This window comes from Tiliqua scincoides, chromosome 2 (assembly GCF_035046505.1).
Source record: "Tiliqua scincoides isolate rTilSci1 chromosome 2, rTilSci1.hap2, whole genome shotgun sequence".
Classification (NCBI taxonomy): Eukaryota; Metazoa; Chordata; class Lepidosauria; order Squamata; family Scincidae; genus Tiliqua; species Tiliqua scincoides.
Window position 1 is genome coordinate 117,146,098 of NC_089822.1, and position 15,928 is coordinate 117,162,025.

General features: G+C 46.2%; 1 protein-coding gene across 5 annotated transcripts in view; it reads left to right on the forward strand.

Annotated features, from left to right (window-relative positions):
- The first annotated feature begins 10,804 nt into the window (after nucleotides 1-10,804).
- Nucleotides 10,805-15,928, forward strand: part of PHF8 (PHD finger protein 8) — a 28,028-nt gene continuing 22,904 nt past the window's right edge. For 4 of the 5 annotated variants that reach the window (XM_066618573.1, XM_066618575.1, XM_066618576.1 and 1 more), the window contains exons 1-2: nucleotides 10,805-11,775; nucleotides 13,634-13,719. In XM_066618573.1, the coding sequence (XP_066474670.1) occupies nucleotides 11,678-11,775; nucleotides 13,634-13,719 (184 nt within the window). In that variant the 5' untranslated portion in view covers nucleotides 10,805-11,677. The remainder of the gene's footprint in view (nucleotides 11,776-13,633; nucleotides 13,720-15,928) is intronic. The other variant, XM_066618574.1, reaches the window with a different exon arrangement.

A 15,928-nucleotide genomic window follows, 5' to 3' on the forward strand; every position in this document is an offset into this window, starting at 1 on the left:
TTTAGAATTCCACCTTGGATTCAATAGCAAATAAAGAAGCGAACCTCTTAGATCCCTGGGGGGAAGTCAAGAGACAAACCTTACGACAGGGACTTGAATTCCTTGTGGCGGGGAATGGGGGTGTCCCAATCTACAGTCTATATATGTAGACTGTAGAGCCTGTGAAGGGCCACTGAATGGGCAGTTGGGGCAAAGAACCACCATTCCCCCCTCCCCATCATTCAACTTCAAAGGTAACCTAGACTGCAAATCCTAAGCATGCATACTTGGGTGGAAGCCTCACTGAAATCAGTGCTACTTACTACCAAGTAAACATACTTGGGCTCAGGCTGCAAGAATCCTAAGTAAACTACAATGTTGGCTTTTAAAAAAAAAATTTTTAATCTAGATAGAACGTTACTACTGAGGTTGAATCATTATAGTAGCTAACTTACCTGACATGTATTTTTGCTAAATATGCATGTTCTATTTTTAATTTAAATTCTTCCCATCCCCTTGCAATCTCTTCTTTTGTTCTGGTTTTACTTGTGCTGATTTCTTAAAGTCCATTTTTAATGTTTAAAAGAAACCTAATGAAAACACACCTGTTAGCGATCTTGAAGTCTTTAATTATTTACTGCTCATTGCTTAAAGTCAAACGTTGTTGCTCATTTTCTATTTATCTTTTAAGATTAGATTTTTTTTCTCTACAGTTTTGAAAGATCAATCCCCTATCCCACATGCACCTTATCTGTCTATAATATTACCCTTTCAGATGGGATGTACACTTTCTGACTATAACCATTGCTCTTGTATTTTGGTAGATGCTTTGTTGATAGTAACTAAATGCCTAGTAAGATTTTAAAAGTAAAAACTCCCATTTCAGTTATTTTAAGTCAATCTTTCTCCTCACATGGCCTCCTCAAGTAACCTTGAAGTTGCATTTTTGCCATATATATATCTTACTACCACCTTTAAAATGTTTTTAACCTAAGATTTTTGGCTTTAAAGGAAAAAAAAACACACCAATCTTTTGGAACAGAGTAAATCTGATGTTTCTTGTTAGTGATCCCCTGTCAATTGCAAGTTCAAGCTTTTATTTATGAGGGGAATTGACAATAAATTCATTATTCCCTTGTTCCTTTTAAAAAGAAATTTTTTCTTTATGCTATTAACACCTGTTCTTAGTAGATGGATAAATGTTCTCTTTACTACCCCCCAACCTTGATAATCAAATCCCCATCTCCCCAACCCCTGCACCCCACAACAAACTCCATAGGTTGTTGGGTTTTTTAATCAGTGTAAGTTTGGACAGGTTGCTCAAAGTCAGGGGAAATTTGCAGTAGGTTTGCAATCAGAAAGCTTGGGTGTCTTTTGGGAATGTTTTTTTTGCTGGTGGAATCTTGGCACGTTGTTCATCTGTGGATGATGGAGAGAGACTTACAGTGCTTAATAAAGTCTATTCTTTTAGTAAAAAAAGAAAAGTGGTGTTTCTTACTCTTGCGTCTGAGCTCGGTAGAGGTTCATCAGTACAAGACACCTCTGCAGTTCAAGGCTGCGTGTTTTGCTCTAAGTGGCAGAAAATGCACAGGCTGTGGTACTGAATGATCAATTCAGTTTTGTAAGTGGAGCTAACCTTATGTTCTTTTTTTTAAAAAAGTTACTAATCCTTATGTCCAATTTTAATTTATTAGAACACCTGTATCCTCCTTTTTCTCATAGTGACCTTCATTCCACTATGAATTGCAAAAATCAACAAAAATGTAGAAAAATGTATGCAACCTACAACAGGGCAAGAATTGGAACAGCATATTGAATAGAGAAGCAGTTGGTTTGTTTCATCCAAAAGCAGTCTTATAAAGCCAGGTTTTTGCTCACAAAAAGCCAACAGCCTTTGTTCAGAAGAGAGTCCTTTAATTTCAGGTGCCCCAGTGCAGAAAGCTCTGTCACGTAGGTTGAAGAAGTTGCCCCAGGTAGCAGATTATTAGTAGAGGGGGGATGTTTGCCATTCTCTTCACCCCCCTCATAATTTGCCAGAGGCAATCAGTGTCTTTCTTTTGTTGCTTCTTCCAAATACTTTCCTAGCTGCACATTATGGGGATGTATTTTGTCCCACAAGAGAATGGCAGTGCCCTGCCTCCACTTGTCCTCTCTGAGGAGTCCCCTGTGCTAAGATGGGCCCCTGAGGAAGCATCCTTCATCACAGTCATGTCTGCCAAGAGCTGGTCTTTGTGGATTGCGCAGTGGTTTCTTCCTTTCCCCCTTGGCCAAGTGGGAGGAATGCAGCTGTGGTTTGCATCCTGCCATCCTGTCCTTCCCAGTTTCCCAGGAAAGAAGCATGACAGGGAGCAGTTAGTCCTTCTTTATGCCTGTCAGCTTCTTGTTGTCCCCTCTATTCAGTAAGCTTGTGCATGAGGCACAAAGCAGCATGTTGGCTCACTGCCTTTCTCAAGTCCCAAGAGTCAGACCTACTCTCCTATATCCCTGCTTGCTGTACAGTAATTTGAAAGAGAGTTTATCAAAGAGTCTTGTAGCACCTTATAGGCTAATCAGTTTTGGACTGTAGTCTACTTCATCAGAATGCCTCATCAAAGGTAGAATCTCAAACCACATAGACGAACAAGCCTTGCTGAGGGAGAATCAGCATGGCTTCTGTAAGGGTAAGTCTTGCCTCACAAATCTTATAGAATTCTTTGAATTCTATATAGAAAAGGTCAACAGGCATGTGGATGCGGGAGAACCCATGGGCATTATATATCTGGACTTTCAGAAGGCATTTGACATGGACCCTCACCAAAGGCTGCTGAAAAAACTCCATAGTCAGGGAATTAGAGGGCAGGTCCTCCTGGATTGAGAACTAGTTGAAGACCAGAAAACAGAGAATGGGTGTCAATGGGCAATTTTCACAATGGAGAGGTGAAAAGCGGTGTGCCCCAAGGATCTGTCCTGGGACCGGTGCTCTTCAACCTCTTCATAAATGACCTGGAGACAGGGTTGAGCAGTGAGGTGGCTAAGTTCCAGAAGCATATGGCCAAACTGGAAGAATGGGCAGCAAAATGGCAGATGCATTTCAATGTAAGTAAGTGTAAAGTCATGCACATTGGGGCAAAAAAATCAAAACTTCACATATAGGCTGATGGGTTCTGAGCTGTCTGTGACAGATCAGGAGAGAGATCTTGGGGTGGTGGTGGACAGGTCAATGAGATGCTCTTTATACTCTCACATAACACCAGAACCAGGGGACATCCACTAAAATTGAGTGTTGGGGGAGTTAGGATAGACAAAAGAAAATATTTCTTGAATCAGTGTGTGGTTGGTCTGTGGAACTCCTTGCCACAGGATGTGGTGACGGCAAATTTGGATTTGACAAATTTCTGGAGGAAAAATCCATTACGGGTTACAAGCCATGATGCGTATGTGCAACCTTCTGATTTTAGAAATAGGCTATGTAAGAATGCCAGATGCGAGGGAGGGCACCAGGAGGCAGGTCTCTTGTTATCAGGTGTGCTCCCTGGGGCATTTGGTGAGGCCGCTGTGAGATACAGGAAGCTGGACAAGATGGGCCTATGGCCTGATCCAGTGGGGATGTTCTTATGGGGGGGGGGGCAATGCACACTGCCTAGTTTGGCTACATAGGCTATGGCAGTGGATGGGCAAGTGTCTTCTAGACCAGTGTTTCTCAGATTTGTAGCACTGGGACCCACTTTTTAGAATGAGAATCTGTCAGGAACCACTGAAAGTGATCTCATGACCAGAAGTGACATCATCAAGCAGGAAAATTTTTTAACAGTCCTAGGCTGCAATCCTACCCATACTTACCCAGGAGTAAGTCCCACTGACTATCATTAAAAGAATATACATAAGCAGCCTGTTAAAAGTACAATTTGTAACATTTCCCCAAATGCAGGCAAATACCATGGTAGCACCAAGTCTAATATTTTAATGAATGAGGACCCTCCTGAAATTGGTTCATGACCCAGCTGACCCACAGTTTGAGAAACACTGACCTAGACAAGTAGAACCCCCCACCTCACCCCTAGCCCCATGTGGTAACTTAGCATAAGTAAGCAGCATCCTTTGTGGACTGACATCCACTAATGTTTCAGGTGGAAGCATTCATCTGAAATGTGCTTTTTCCTTCAGAAATCTGACATGTGCGACAAAGCCTGTTATCCCAGTGCAGCTCTCACGACCTTCCCATATAGATTTGATCTGTATATTTTTATTTTGACACAGCTGCTCCCCCTCCTTTGGTCCTCACAACAACCCTGTGAGGTAGGTGAGGCTGAGAGAGAGTGTCAGGTCCAAGGTCTTCCAGGTTCAGCAGAGATTTGAACCTGCAGCTTCCAGGTCCCTTGATTTCTCCGGCCCGCTTCCACTGGGGAGGGGGGCAGGGGACATTTACAGGAACCGGAAATTGGGCATCAGTGTCGGCCTGGGGATGACAAGTCTGTATGGCTACGACGGCCAGGGGAGAAGGCTGCCGCACAGCTTGGACGTGCGTAAGAATGGAAAGCTCCCATTGGCTGAGATTCTTCGTGGGCGTGGATTGATTTCGCTCCACCTTGAGGCACTGAAACATAGAGGCAAGTCAATAGCTAAAGTAACATCTCATTGCGGCGCCCTGGGGGCTGGGGATAAGAATAGGCCCTCAGTTTGGCTGTACTTGTTGTCAGAGGCGACTAAACAGCCACCGGGTAGATGGGGCTTGTCAGCCTGGGAAGGCAGCTCATCTGAGAGAAGGAAAACTCTGATCCCAAACCTCCACTGCCTTGTGGCTACATCCAGTTATGGAAAAAGCTTCAGGAGTCAACCTCGAGGCAAAATCTGGAGCCGGAGTCCCTGAGGCAGTTCATGGCTGAACACAGTCACGTTCTGGCAACTCCCGCGACGCCGCTGGAACCAACCGTATTGGCCTCTGCCTTTCCATTGGACCATTTCAGCGATGTGGAGAGGGGGGATTTGCTGCATGGGTAACAGCCTATCCTCCATACCTACTTTACTCAGGCTTCACACACTGGAGAGGACACTCTGTTCCAGAACCACCATTCAGAGCGTGACACCATAGTCTTCCGAGACTGAAGGATGCCAACAACATTGTGGCACCAGCATTTGCAGTGAGCGCCAATCCCCCCCCCCGGCGCTTCTGCGGGGCAGAAGTTGAGAGTTGCTCAAAGAAAGCAGTACAGCAATGGCTTTTAGTATGGCTATGTTAGGGCAGCTATAGGTGCGCCTTCTTACCAGGGACGTGTGGTGGGTGAGGCAGTGCCTCCCCACAGAGGTCTGTCAAAAAGCGCCGCCAGCATGTGAGGCACCCAAGCACCCATAACCTGCATGCGGTGGGTGGGGAGGCAGGTGAGGCAGAGCCTCCCCACCAGAGTCCTTCAGAAAGTGCCGCTGCTGCGTGAGACGCCCAAGCACCCGCAACCCACGGGTCTCATGATCATATAAAGACTTTAACGCAAGTGGAACATAAGTGCCATGAGATTGAGCTCAAATAAATCATGGTGTTAGGATTTCAGATTTATTGGCTTTCCCTGTTGCTGAGCTGTTCAAGAATTTGCTTGCTGTTTCTGTTTGGCTTCATTGCTTCCAACTGCTGTAAATTGTCCTCAGGGGATCGTAGCCGGTGCCCTTCATGAGCCAATAGACAGTCAGTCTGAGTTTGTCTGAGCCAATCATTATAAAGTTTTGTTTGAGCCAATGGGCTCACTGTTGAGGAAAGTCAACCAAGTACCTTGTAACAAGCCCTTGAGAGTTGGACGACCAAATGGAAAACTGCTGCAGGAGAGAAGGCTGCAGTACCACTGGAGGAAAGGTAGAGGCTGCTGTGTGCAGAGCCAATGAGGCTATATAACGGGCTGCACCAGCACAGAGAGCTCAGAGACCACCAGGGAAAAGCTGCAGAGAGGAGCTGAACCCTGAGGTCTGTGGGGAGAGCTGAGAGAGCTGCTCGAAGGAGCCCTGGGAGAGAGCGCCTCTTGCTGGAGCTGAAAACCAGAGGGGAATTTCCATCAAGCCTCCAGCACTTGGCCTGCCTCAAGTCTTGTTGCCGCCTGCCTGCCTGACTGAGGTCCTCTCTCAGTTGGGGGAATTTGAAATAAGGTCTTCCCATTTATTTGGTTCAGGTTCCATTCTTCCTAATAAAAAGCCTTATACTTAGCTTGCTGTCAGTGGTCTCTTTTGATCCTGCATAACACAACTGTCTTTTACAACTTTGGTACCAGTCAGCCCCCTGTCTGGAGACACAATTGGGGTTGTGTGATTTATTTTTTTCCCTAGGAGGGAGAAGAAGGGAAATGAGTCTTGTTTAAATTGAGAAAATAGAGATACTTGTAGATAGATCTTCAGTCTCCATGCCTAATTTCTATAGGGGCAGAACTCCAGCCTTCTGTCTCATGTAAATATTGATTGACTGAGATGGAATGACCAACTTAGTTCATGGAACATGACATGAATGTGTTTCTGCATGCTGAGTACGTTTCCCGCACTACTGAGTCTTTACATTCAATACAGGTTCTGGGGCAAAGCCCTGGTTCAAATTTAGCCCTACCAAGAATCAAAACTAAGGAATTTATAGATTGCCATAACTCTTGGGGCTTTACCACTAAAGCAGGAATGGTTATTTCTACAGTTTGTTGAAGTGGGGAATGACATAAGACCTGTCCTTGGTCCTGCATTCTAAAGAGAAGTAGCCGTATTCAAAAAGGGCTGCCTGACAATTTAGCTTGGGTGGTCATTCATCCCACCCACCCCCTCATATTTATGCTTTAAACTTCTTCTTTTTCTTTCTTCTCCAGTTTCAACCAGCTGGACCTCCCTGCCTACGAGAGCTATGAAAAGTTGTGTCATATGCTGCTACTGGCCATCCAGGAGTGCTCAGAGGGGTTTGGCCTGGCATAAGGGTGGCTCCAGCTGCCATATTTTTCTATTGTCAGACTTGGGGAGCAATGGGAGGGAGTGGAACTGAGCGATGCTCCTCCCCCTTTTCTAGCCACCTGTGTGTGTGTGATTTAGAGTGCTTTAATATTTCAGTTTTTAGTAATTTTGTCTATTTTATTAAATGGCTTAGCTTTAGAGTGCTTTAATATTTCAGTTTTTAGTAATTTTGTCTATTTTATTAAATGGCTTAGCTTTAGAGTGCTTTAATATTTCAGTTTTTAGTAATTTTGTCTATTTTATTAACTGGCTTAGCTATTAGTATATTAGGGAATTAAATACGTATATTCAGTTATTGAAATTTTAATGAGATCAATTTTATTTGAATTTTGAGGTATATCTTAATATATATCATTTACTGTTTATGCCTACTTTTACTTGAGTGCACAAGTTATGGCCATATGGAGGGCCCCTGCACTAGTTTAGTCACCCTGGGCCCCACATCCTTCTACCGCCAGCCTTGTCCTTGGATATCCTGATCCAAGGATTTTAATTTTATCTGCCACCCCAGCTCTTGCTGAACAGTTTCATCAAGGCAACATGATTTCTGATTGCTGACCTTACGGATTTTTGTGTCCGAGCCAAAATGCATTACCCAGTGGTTGGAGGGCTTGGTGGCAGTGTGCCCGCTGAGTGGTGTCTTATCTCAGAGTTTTGAACCTGCTAGCTAGTTCATCTTCCTTCTTGCAGGGATTTGGCCACTAGATGGGAGTGAAGAACTCCTCTGAAATACATTCAGTACTCTCTTGAATGTCTGTAACTACCTGCTGCTGTGGGTAGGGGGTTTTGACATGCAAGGTTTGAAAAGGATGATGTGATGGTAAAAGGGGAAGTGTGGAATTCTCTAGGGCAGTGATCTATAACTTGTTGTGAACTGGGGCCCCCAGTATAAACCTCAAGCTGTAACATGGAACTTGTTTCAAAAGCTGAGTGGCAAGTGAACGCCTGCAATTCTTTTCCCAGCTCAGCGACAGCCAGTTGGAGCATGCTGTTAGTGTGGCATTCTGCTCATTCTTTACTTCCAGGCCAGCAGAAAAGAGACAACAGCAAAGTGTGCAATGGCAACAGTGTGTCCTCATTTCTGTAAAGTGGAGAAAGGAGGAGTAAGCAAGGCAGAGCACAAAAGGAGTGCTGCAGCAGGATACAGAGGGCAGGTGGGGGAGAGACTGAGGGGTCCACTAAAGATCAAGGTGCTTGTAACCCCTTCTAAGCAGGGACTCTTGTGAGATTTACCTATCAGTAGCCTTGGCTACTGTACAAACCTGAGCCTCAAACAAAATGGCAACAGCAATGCTACCACAGCCCACCAGAGGAGATGTTGCAACCAAACTTCTGGATCTGGACCCACTTGCTGGGAAGCTTCCTCTAGAAGGGAAAAGTCACATGGTAAATCCAAAGGTGGCTGCTGTCACTCATGTAGGTCCTCTTATCAGTTAGCTGAGCTATAATTAAGGGGCAGCTCCAGTAGTCCTGGGTAATGATGATTCAGCATGGGCTGCAATATGTCATGCCTCTTTGCCCCACGGCTTCTGCACAGTCACCTTATGAGTCAGACTGCGAGAGAAGAACGGACTATTTCATCACCTCCTTAGTTGGAAATGCATGACATGTGGATTCCACAGTAGGCCAGCATTCAGATCCTTACCTCCAGCTGCCCTACCCTCTGCAACTCTCCTCCTGGTCCTATACTGGAAGAGCCTCCCTTCCTTCCCCCCCCCCCATGGTGCCTTCTGCTCGTGAGGAGGCTCTCCTCCTCCTCTCACAACCTCTCTCATCCCACCTGCCTGCTCCCAGCTTGCCAACCCCCCCACCCCAGAGTGCATCCCTGACCGCAGCCCCGCCCTCTTAATCAATCAATCAATCAATCAACAGTATTTATATACCGCTTTTCAACTAAAAGTTCACAAAGCGGTTTACAGAGAAAAATCAAATAGCTAAATGGCTCCCTGTCCCAAAAGGGCTCACAATCTAAAAAGATGCATAAGAACACCAGCTGGCAGCCACTAGAACAGACAGTGCTGGGGTGAGGTGGGCCAGTTACTCTCCCCCTGCTATAAAAAGAAGCACCCACTGGAAAAAGTGCCTCTTACCCAATTAGCAGGGGTTAACCTGCTATGAGCAATCTTAACCCACACCAAGCAGTCTCTCTCCTGCCTCAGTCCACCCCAGACCCCGTCCTGCCCGCCTCCCCGCCAAGCCCCGTTGGTCGCTGCCCAGCCAGTTAGGGAGAGTCTCAGGGCTCCAGCTGTGACTGGAGCTCACGGCTGGAGAGAATTCGGGGGGGGGGCGGCGCCGCCGCGCGCAGCTCCTCCAGCCCTCGGCCGTGACAAAAGCCTTCAGGGGCCTCCGAACGTCGCTCTGAGGGCTGGGCGCTCAGAACGTTCCTCGGTGGCGGGGCAGCGCCCAGCTAAGGAGTGGAGAAGCCCAGGCGCGTGCATTGCTGGAGGCTTCAGTAATACACGTCACGTGGCTTTCCAGGCTCCCACCCCCTCGTTCAGTGGCGTCCTCATTTGGTCCTCAGCCATGGCGCCCTTCTGGACGTTGGTGACGGTTTTTAACGGTTTTCTTCAGGAGTCTTTTCCCTAGACACAAAAAATGGCCGAGTTCACACGAAGCTGGAATCTACAGACAGCATGGGCTGTCTGTCTGTAACATGGGCTACAGACAGCATAGGCATTCACAGATAATTTCAAAATTAAAGCACACAAGACTATTTTCAAATGCCGACTTGGCATCCTTTTTGCCTTTTCTTTGTCGCTTTTCCTCTTAATCTCGCAGTGAGGCACAATTTTCAGTCACATCTCTTCTTCTTCCGTGTTCTTTGAACCCCGCTGGGAGCAACGGAGCGCCTCGATCTTCCCTCGTGGCACTGAGTTGTCGTTTTTGTCCGGGTCGCAGTCGCACGTCCGCCTCGTTCATAGTTCTTGAACCAGTTTAAGTCTCTTGCCATCACTAAGCAGAGTTGTTGCCAACCGCTCCCTGTGTCCACAAGCCGGCAGGGTTAACAGTGTGCTGCAAAAGCCGTCACTCTCATAAGCGAAAAAAAAAGTCACAGAAGATTTCAGACACATCACTGAGGGCATGTTGGCATCCTCCGGTCTCAGAAGACTATGGTGTCATGCTCTGGGTGGTGGTCCTGGAGCAGCATCTAGTGTGCTGAAAAGGCCGATTCCGGAGTGAACCCTTCCACACTGAGAGCACCTGCAGCCTGTCCCTGGTCCGTCTCCCTGGCTACAGGCCTTCCTTCTTTGCCTCAGTGTGTTGGGCAAGTGTCTCTTCAAACTGCTGCACCGCCTGCCTCCAAGCAGGATGCTCAGAGGCCAAGGTTTCCCATCTGTTGAGGTCCATTCTTAAGGCCTTCAGATCCCTCTTGCAGATATCGTTCAGCCTTCAGCTTCCTCTCCTGTCGTGTGTGAAGTCGCTGCAGTACAGAAGTGTAGTCAAGACGCAAGCTCTGTAGACCTGGATCTTGGTATGTTCTGTCAGCTTTTTGTTGGACCAGGCTCTCTTTGTGAGTCTGGAAAACAATCACCCATTTCTGGATATATTTTTTGACTCACACTAAAAGCGCATGGGTTGTGGGTGCCTGGGCCATTGCCTTGCATGGCACTTTTACATTTTTTTGAAAAATCCCTTTGCTTCATCGCCTCCTTTGCTGCGACCTTGTGCTTCTTGGAGAAAGCCCTACTGTCCAACAGCAACTCTGCTAAAATCCTACGTGTTGCCACAGTCAGCTCACGCCTCCTCTCAGGCACACCAAAATCTGACACTGAGATGTGTTACTCTAGCACGTTCGTACCTCTATAGCGCGTCACTGGTATTTCGCCACTCTCAAGATGGCTTCCTCGACGTCCCAAAACAGCACCTCCCTAAGATGGCCGCTCGCCCCGCCTCTCTGATCTTCCTCTCCTTTCCCTTGTTTTGAATAAACTTTATTGAGAAGCTGGCGCAGAAACAGAAGCCCGGGCCCCGCTGAGGCCCGTCCGGCCGCCGAGAAGCCTGGTGGAGCTTCGCCCTGTGGAGGCCTCGATCCCCGCCCTGGAGTAGGCGCTTCCGCTGGGAGAAGGTTCCGGGGCCTGGCCTGTGGCTCCGCTGCCTTCCGTCAGCCTGCGGGCCTGGGCCAGAGGAGAGAGGGGCATCTCCGCTCTGGAGGAAGGGGAGCGCCGGGCTGCAGCAGAGGCCTTCCCTGCCTGGGGAGCCGCGAAGTCGACGCTCGCCTGGAGAGCCCTGGCTATTGTCAGGCTTCAGGTGGATCGGAGACTCCCCGGGAGAGAAGAGGGTCACCAACGACCAGGGTGACTTCCCCAGATCTGGGGGGCTTTTCCTAAGAGGCTGCTCCCTCTTAATTGTAGGGGGAACTGCGAACTTCTGAGGTATGACTGAGTGGGGGGCAGAGAGCCCAGGAGGATGTTTTGGGAATTTCAGCTTCTTGGGGGGAGCCCCCAAAACTTTGGGTTGAAACTTGGAAGGTGTCAGAGCATTTTAGAAGCGATTTAAGGGATTTCTGGGCAAAAGAGGGAGCAGACGGACTTAACCAGGATTACCAAACTGCGTTTTGCAGGAAAGCTGGTGCCTAAGGAAGCAGAAGGCGGGTGAAGGGTTTCACCCCTGTCAGCTGGGAGAAGGTTGACTTTTCTTTAGACCACAACATGATAAGTTTCTTCAACTCGCCGTAAGACAACGTAACGTTCTTGGATTCCTAACTGGGCTTGTGGAGGCTCTTCCTTTTCTTGAACTTGAAGCAGCCGCCTCTTCCAGTATGGCCTCTGTCCCTGTGTACTGCCTCTGTCGCTTGCCCTACGATGTCACCCGCTTCATGATCGAGTGTGACGTTTGCCAGGACTGGTTCCATGGCAGGTGAGGAAACCAACACTGAGTGCAAATTGATGGGGAGGGGGCGAGGGAAGAGAACAGTTCTGAGCTGCTAGTCTCATAAAATTCAGGGAATGGAAAACAGGATGTTTCTTCCTTTGGATGCTAATTTCAGGTTGGAGTCAGAGAAGTGAATTCACAATTGCTGTAAGAATTACTTTACAGGAGAGGTCCACTGAATCCCTGGCATCTCCAGGCAGGGCTGAGATAGGTCCTTATACACTGTTTGAAATCCTGGACAGCCACTGCTTGCCCATGTGTATGATACTGATCTAAATGGTCTGGCAGTATCATGCAGATGCAGCTTGGTACTGTGTGTTTGTGTGCCCTTCCGGATCAAACCAAGGTCTTTCTAATCTGGCATCCTGTTTCCCATGGCTGCTGCCTGGATACTTTGCAAGCAGGACATGAAGGTAATTGCCTTCCCCTGTCACTAGACCTTGGTATCGGGCATTCTATGCTGCCTTGGCGCATAGAAGCTTATGGATGATTGTCAAGGGGAGCTTTTGGTGACACGAGCCTTAAACATATGTTTTATTATTGTTATTAATGTTAATATTAATGTTAATATTAATGTTAATATATATACACATAATATTATATTATAATATATAATTATATATAAAATATATTATATTATAAAAATAATAATATATATGTAATTATATAATTAATAACAATAACAGTATTTATATACTGCTTTTCAACAAAAAATTCACAAAGTAGTTTACAGAAAAAAATCAAATAACTAATGGCTCCCTGTTCCAAAAGGGCTCACAGTCTAAAAAGATGCAACACCAGCAGCCACTTGAAAAGACACTCCTGGGGTGAGGTGGGCCAGTTACTCTCCTCCTGCTAAATAAAAGAGGAGCACCCACTTGAAAAAGTACCTCTTAACCAGTTAGCAGGGGTAACTGGTATGTAGTGTTCTTGCCTGCCAAATAATTACTAGTGTGGTATCATTGAAGCTTATGGTATCATCTCCAGAGTGAGGATGGGTGAGTGGGTTTGAAATCAGTTCCTCACCCCCAAAGCAGATGATTATTGTACTCCAAGCTGATTGTATTGGCTATTAAGAGATGAACAGAACCAGAAGTTCTGCAAGCACAGCAAAATTATAAGATCCAAGGAATCTGTTTCTTTGTACCTGCATGGAGTGACCGTCCCACACCATGTCAACATACAGCTACATTATATTGTATCAGTTAGTTCTTGCATCTAGCCCAGTAGTATCTATTATTTCAACTTAGTGGCTACATTCAAAAGCATGTGCTCTACCACTCCCCTATAGGACAGTGAAATAGGTGAGAGAATCTTCACTACCAGGTCACAACAGGAAGCTGACAGATGATCCCTAAAGGTGCTATTTCTTTAGTCAATCCCCTTAAGCAAAATGTTTTACCAGTTGGAACACAGGGTATCTTTTCAAGAGGACTTCTTGTTCTGTCATTCCTCCAAGATGTTCAGGGTGCTGCGTGTGGTTCCTCCTCCCCGTTTTGTCCTTATAATAGTTCTGTGAAGTAGGTAAGGCTGAGAGAGGATAACTTGTCCAAGGTCTTGCCCAGTAAGCTTGAAAACTGAACAGGGAATTTGAATCCCTGGTCTAGTCCAACACTTTCATCACTACAGCATGCTGTGGACCTGTTTTTCTAGCCCTTGTGCTTATCCCTGGGCTCAGATTTAAACTACAACTCCTGTGATTTACAGATATGAGTGGTGGTCTGGGTCTTGGAGGGCTGTGATCCAGGCCTGTGTGTAATGGATAGGTTTCTAGGTCTTGCTCCTTTTAGAGGTTGTTGTCTCTGTTTTGAAGAAATGGATGACTTGTCTTTCTCTCTTCAAGCTGTGTTGGAGTGGAAGAGGATGCAGCCGCTGATATTGACTTGTATCACTGCCCTAACTGCCAGCTTCTTCATGGGCCATCTGTCAGTAAGTTCTGGCTTTGCTGTGATGGTTTTTCTTTTTCCTCCAGTGTGCTGTGGTCATAATTGGGTATGAGCAAGTATGCTAGTTACCACATGGCTGCTATCTAATCACAATACAGATTCTTTTGTTTTTTGTTGTGAAAAATTTCTAATCTTCATGGTTCAAGAGAGAAGCTGTGCACTGTGAAAGCACATTATGTTTACTAAAGATTGTGCGACTAGAAAAGTTTGAAGAAGCAGACTGTGGACTCCAACTTTTTTGCCGCTGTGTACAATCCACCTGTGCCCATCTGCTATTACATTATTTTGTATTTAGGCAGTCTTTAAAGCTGTACTGAAAGCTTAATAGTCCTGGCTGTATGTACTCTGTCTCACTCTCTCTCACACACACACACACACACACACACACACACACACAATTCTTTGCCAATACAAGCCAATTTCCATAACGTATTCTCCAAAATAGGCAAATGTACATACTTTATCCTATTTACTCTGCTTTTTAACTATTTAGCAGAATTATTTCTGGTTTTGCTAGTGTGAGGAGGGGAAAGGAGCTATGTAGGGCAATAATATTCAGCTGACTTCTAAGATTTCAGCAAATAGTGCCCACATAATTTAAGAATATCTTTGCAGCCATGAGATGAGGACTAGAAACGTGCTTCTTTTAATGTGGGTTGAGATACTCAGAAAGTAGAATTCTATCTTCAGTACTGCGTACTGCCCTCCCATGGACTTGTGGCATTTATTTATTTATTTATTTATTTATTTATTATTTATTTGAGAGATCTGTGCCCCGTTTAAGGGCCCTCAAGGCAGCTTACAACAATATTTCAGTACAATAAAAAACAGCGCTAAAAACATTAAAACAATTAAAACCACAAAAAAGATCAAAATACAATTGTATCATAGATTAAAAGGTGTTTCATAAAAAGTGCTAGCCCCCCAATGTCAGTATTTAAAAGCTTTCCTAAATAAAAAGGTCTTGAGGCCCTGCCAAAGGGACTCCAAAGAGGGAGCTGTTCTCAATTCCAGAGGGAGAGAATTTCACAGATGGGGTGCCACCACAGAGATAGCTCTATTTCTTGCTGCCACCCCCCTCACCTCTACTGGTGGCGGAACAGTTGGAAGGGCCCCCTCTGATGACCTGAGAGGACAGGTAGGATTTAATGGAAGAAGGCAGTTCCTCAAATACTTTGGAACCGAGCCGTGAAGGGCTTTAAAAGTCAAAACTAGCATTCATTGAATTCAACCTGGAAATGAACTGGAAGTCAGTGTAGTTGCTGAAGCAACAGCCCAACAAAGTTGAACCAGCAAGCCCCAGCAACCACATGAGCGGCCGCATTCTACATTAGTTACAGTTTCCAAACTGTCTTCAGAGGCAGCCCCATGTAAAGTGCATTGCAGAAATCTAATCTCCATGTGCTAATAGTCTTAATAGTGTGGAGGTGGCAAATGTTCATCCTGCTAATAGTCTTAATAGTGTGGAGGTGGCAAATGTTCAATATCAGTACACTTTTATGTTTAATGGTTGTGGGAACAAGAAGTCCAGTAATTATACAGAGGTCCTGCTGAACATCGCTCACTGAGAAAACCAGTACAAAAATCGAGACCTTCCAATGTTTATTTAAAATGTTGAATCCTGATTTTCTCCTCCTAAAGGCTTTCTGCCAGACAGAACAGACTTCAAAACCATAAGCAAAATGAATACAATAGTTCAGGGTTTCTCAAACTGTGGGTCACAACCTGAGTGTTGGTGGGTCACAAAACTTTAGCTCAGGGTTTCTCAAACTGGGGCATTGTGATGCCCCAGCCTTTGGGCCCTGGACTCTTTCCCCTTATGGGGCAGGGGCAGGGGGAAGGTAATGATGTGATCCCCAGGATCACGTCGCTAAGGGGGGCGCAGAGACTGGCATGCACTTACCAGTCCTTGCAGCAGCCTCCCCAGGGGTGCGGGGAGCCCTGCGCAACTCCCCGCAGGGCTCCCCATGTCTTAGAAAGTGGAAGTGGAGCAATCGCGCTCCACTTTCGATTTGCAATTGCATACCAGAGGCAGAGCGCGATCGCTTCACTCTTTCCGAAGCTTGGGGAGCCCTGCATAGGGTCACATGCAGGGCTCCCCGCACCCCTGAGAGGCTGCTGCAGGGATTGGTAAGTGCATGCCAGTTCTTGCTCCCCCTTAGCGATGTGATCCGGGGAATTGCGTTACTGCC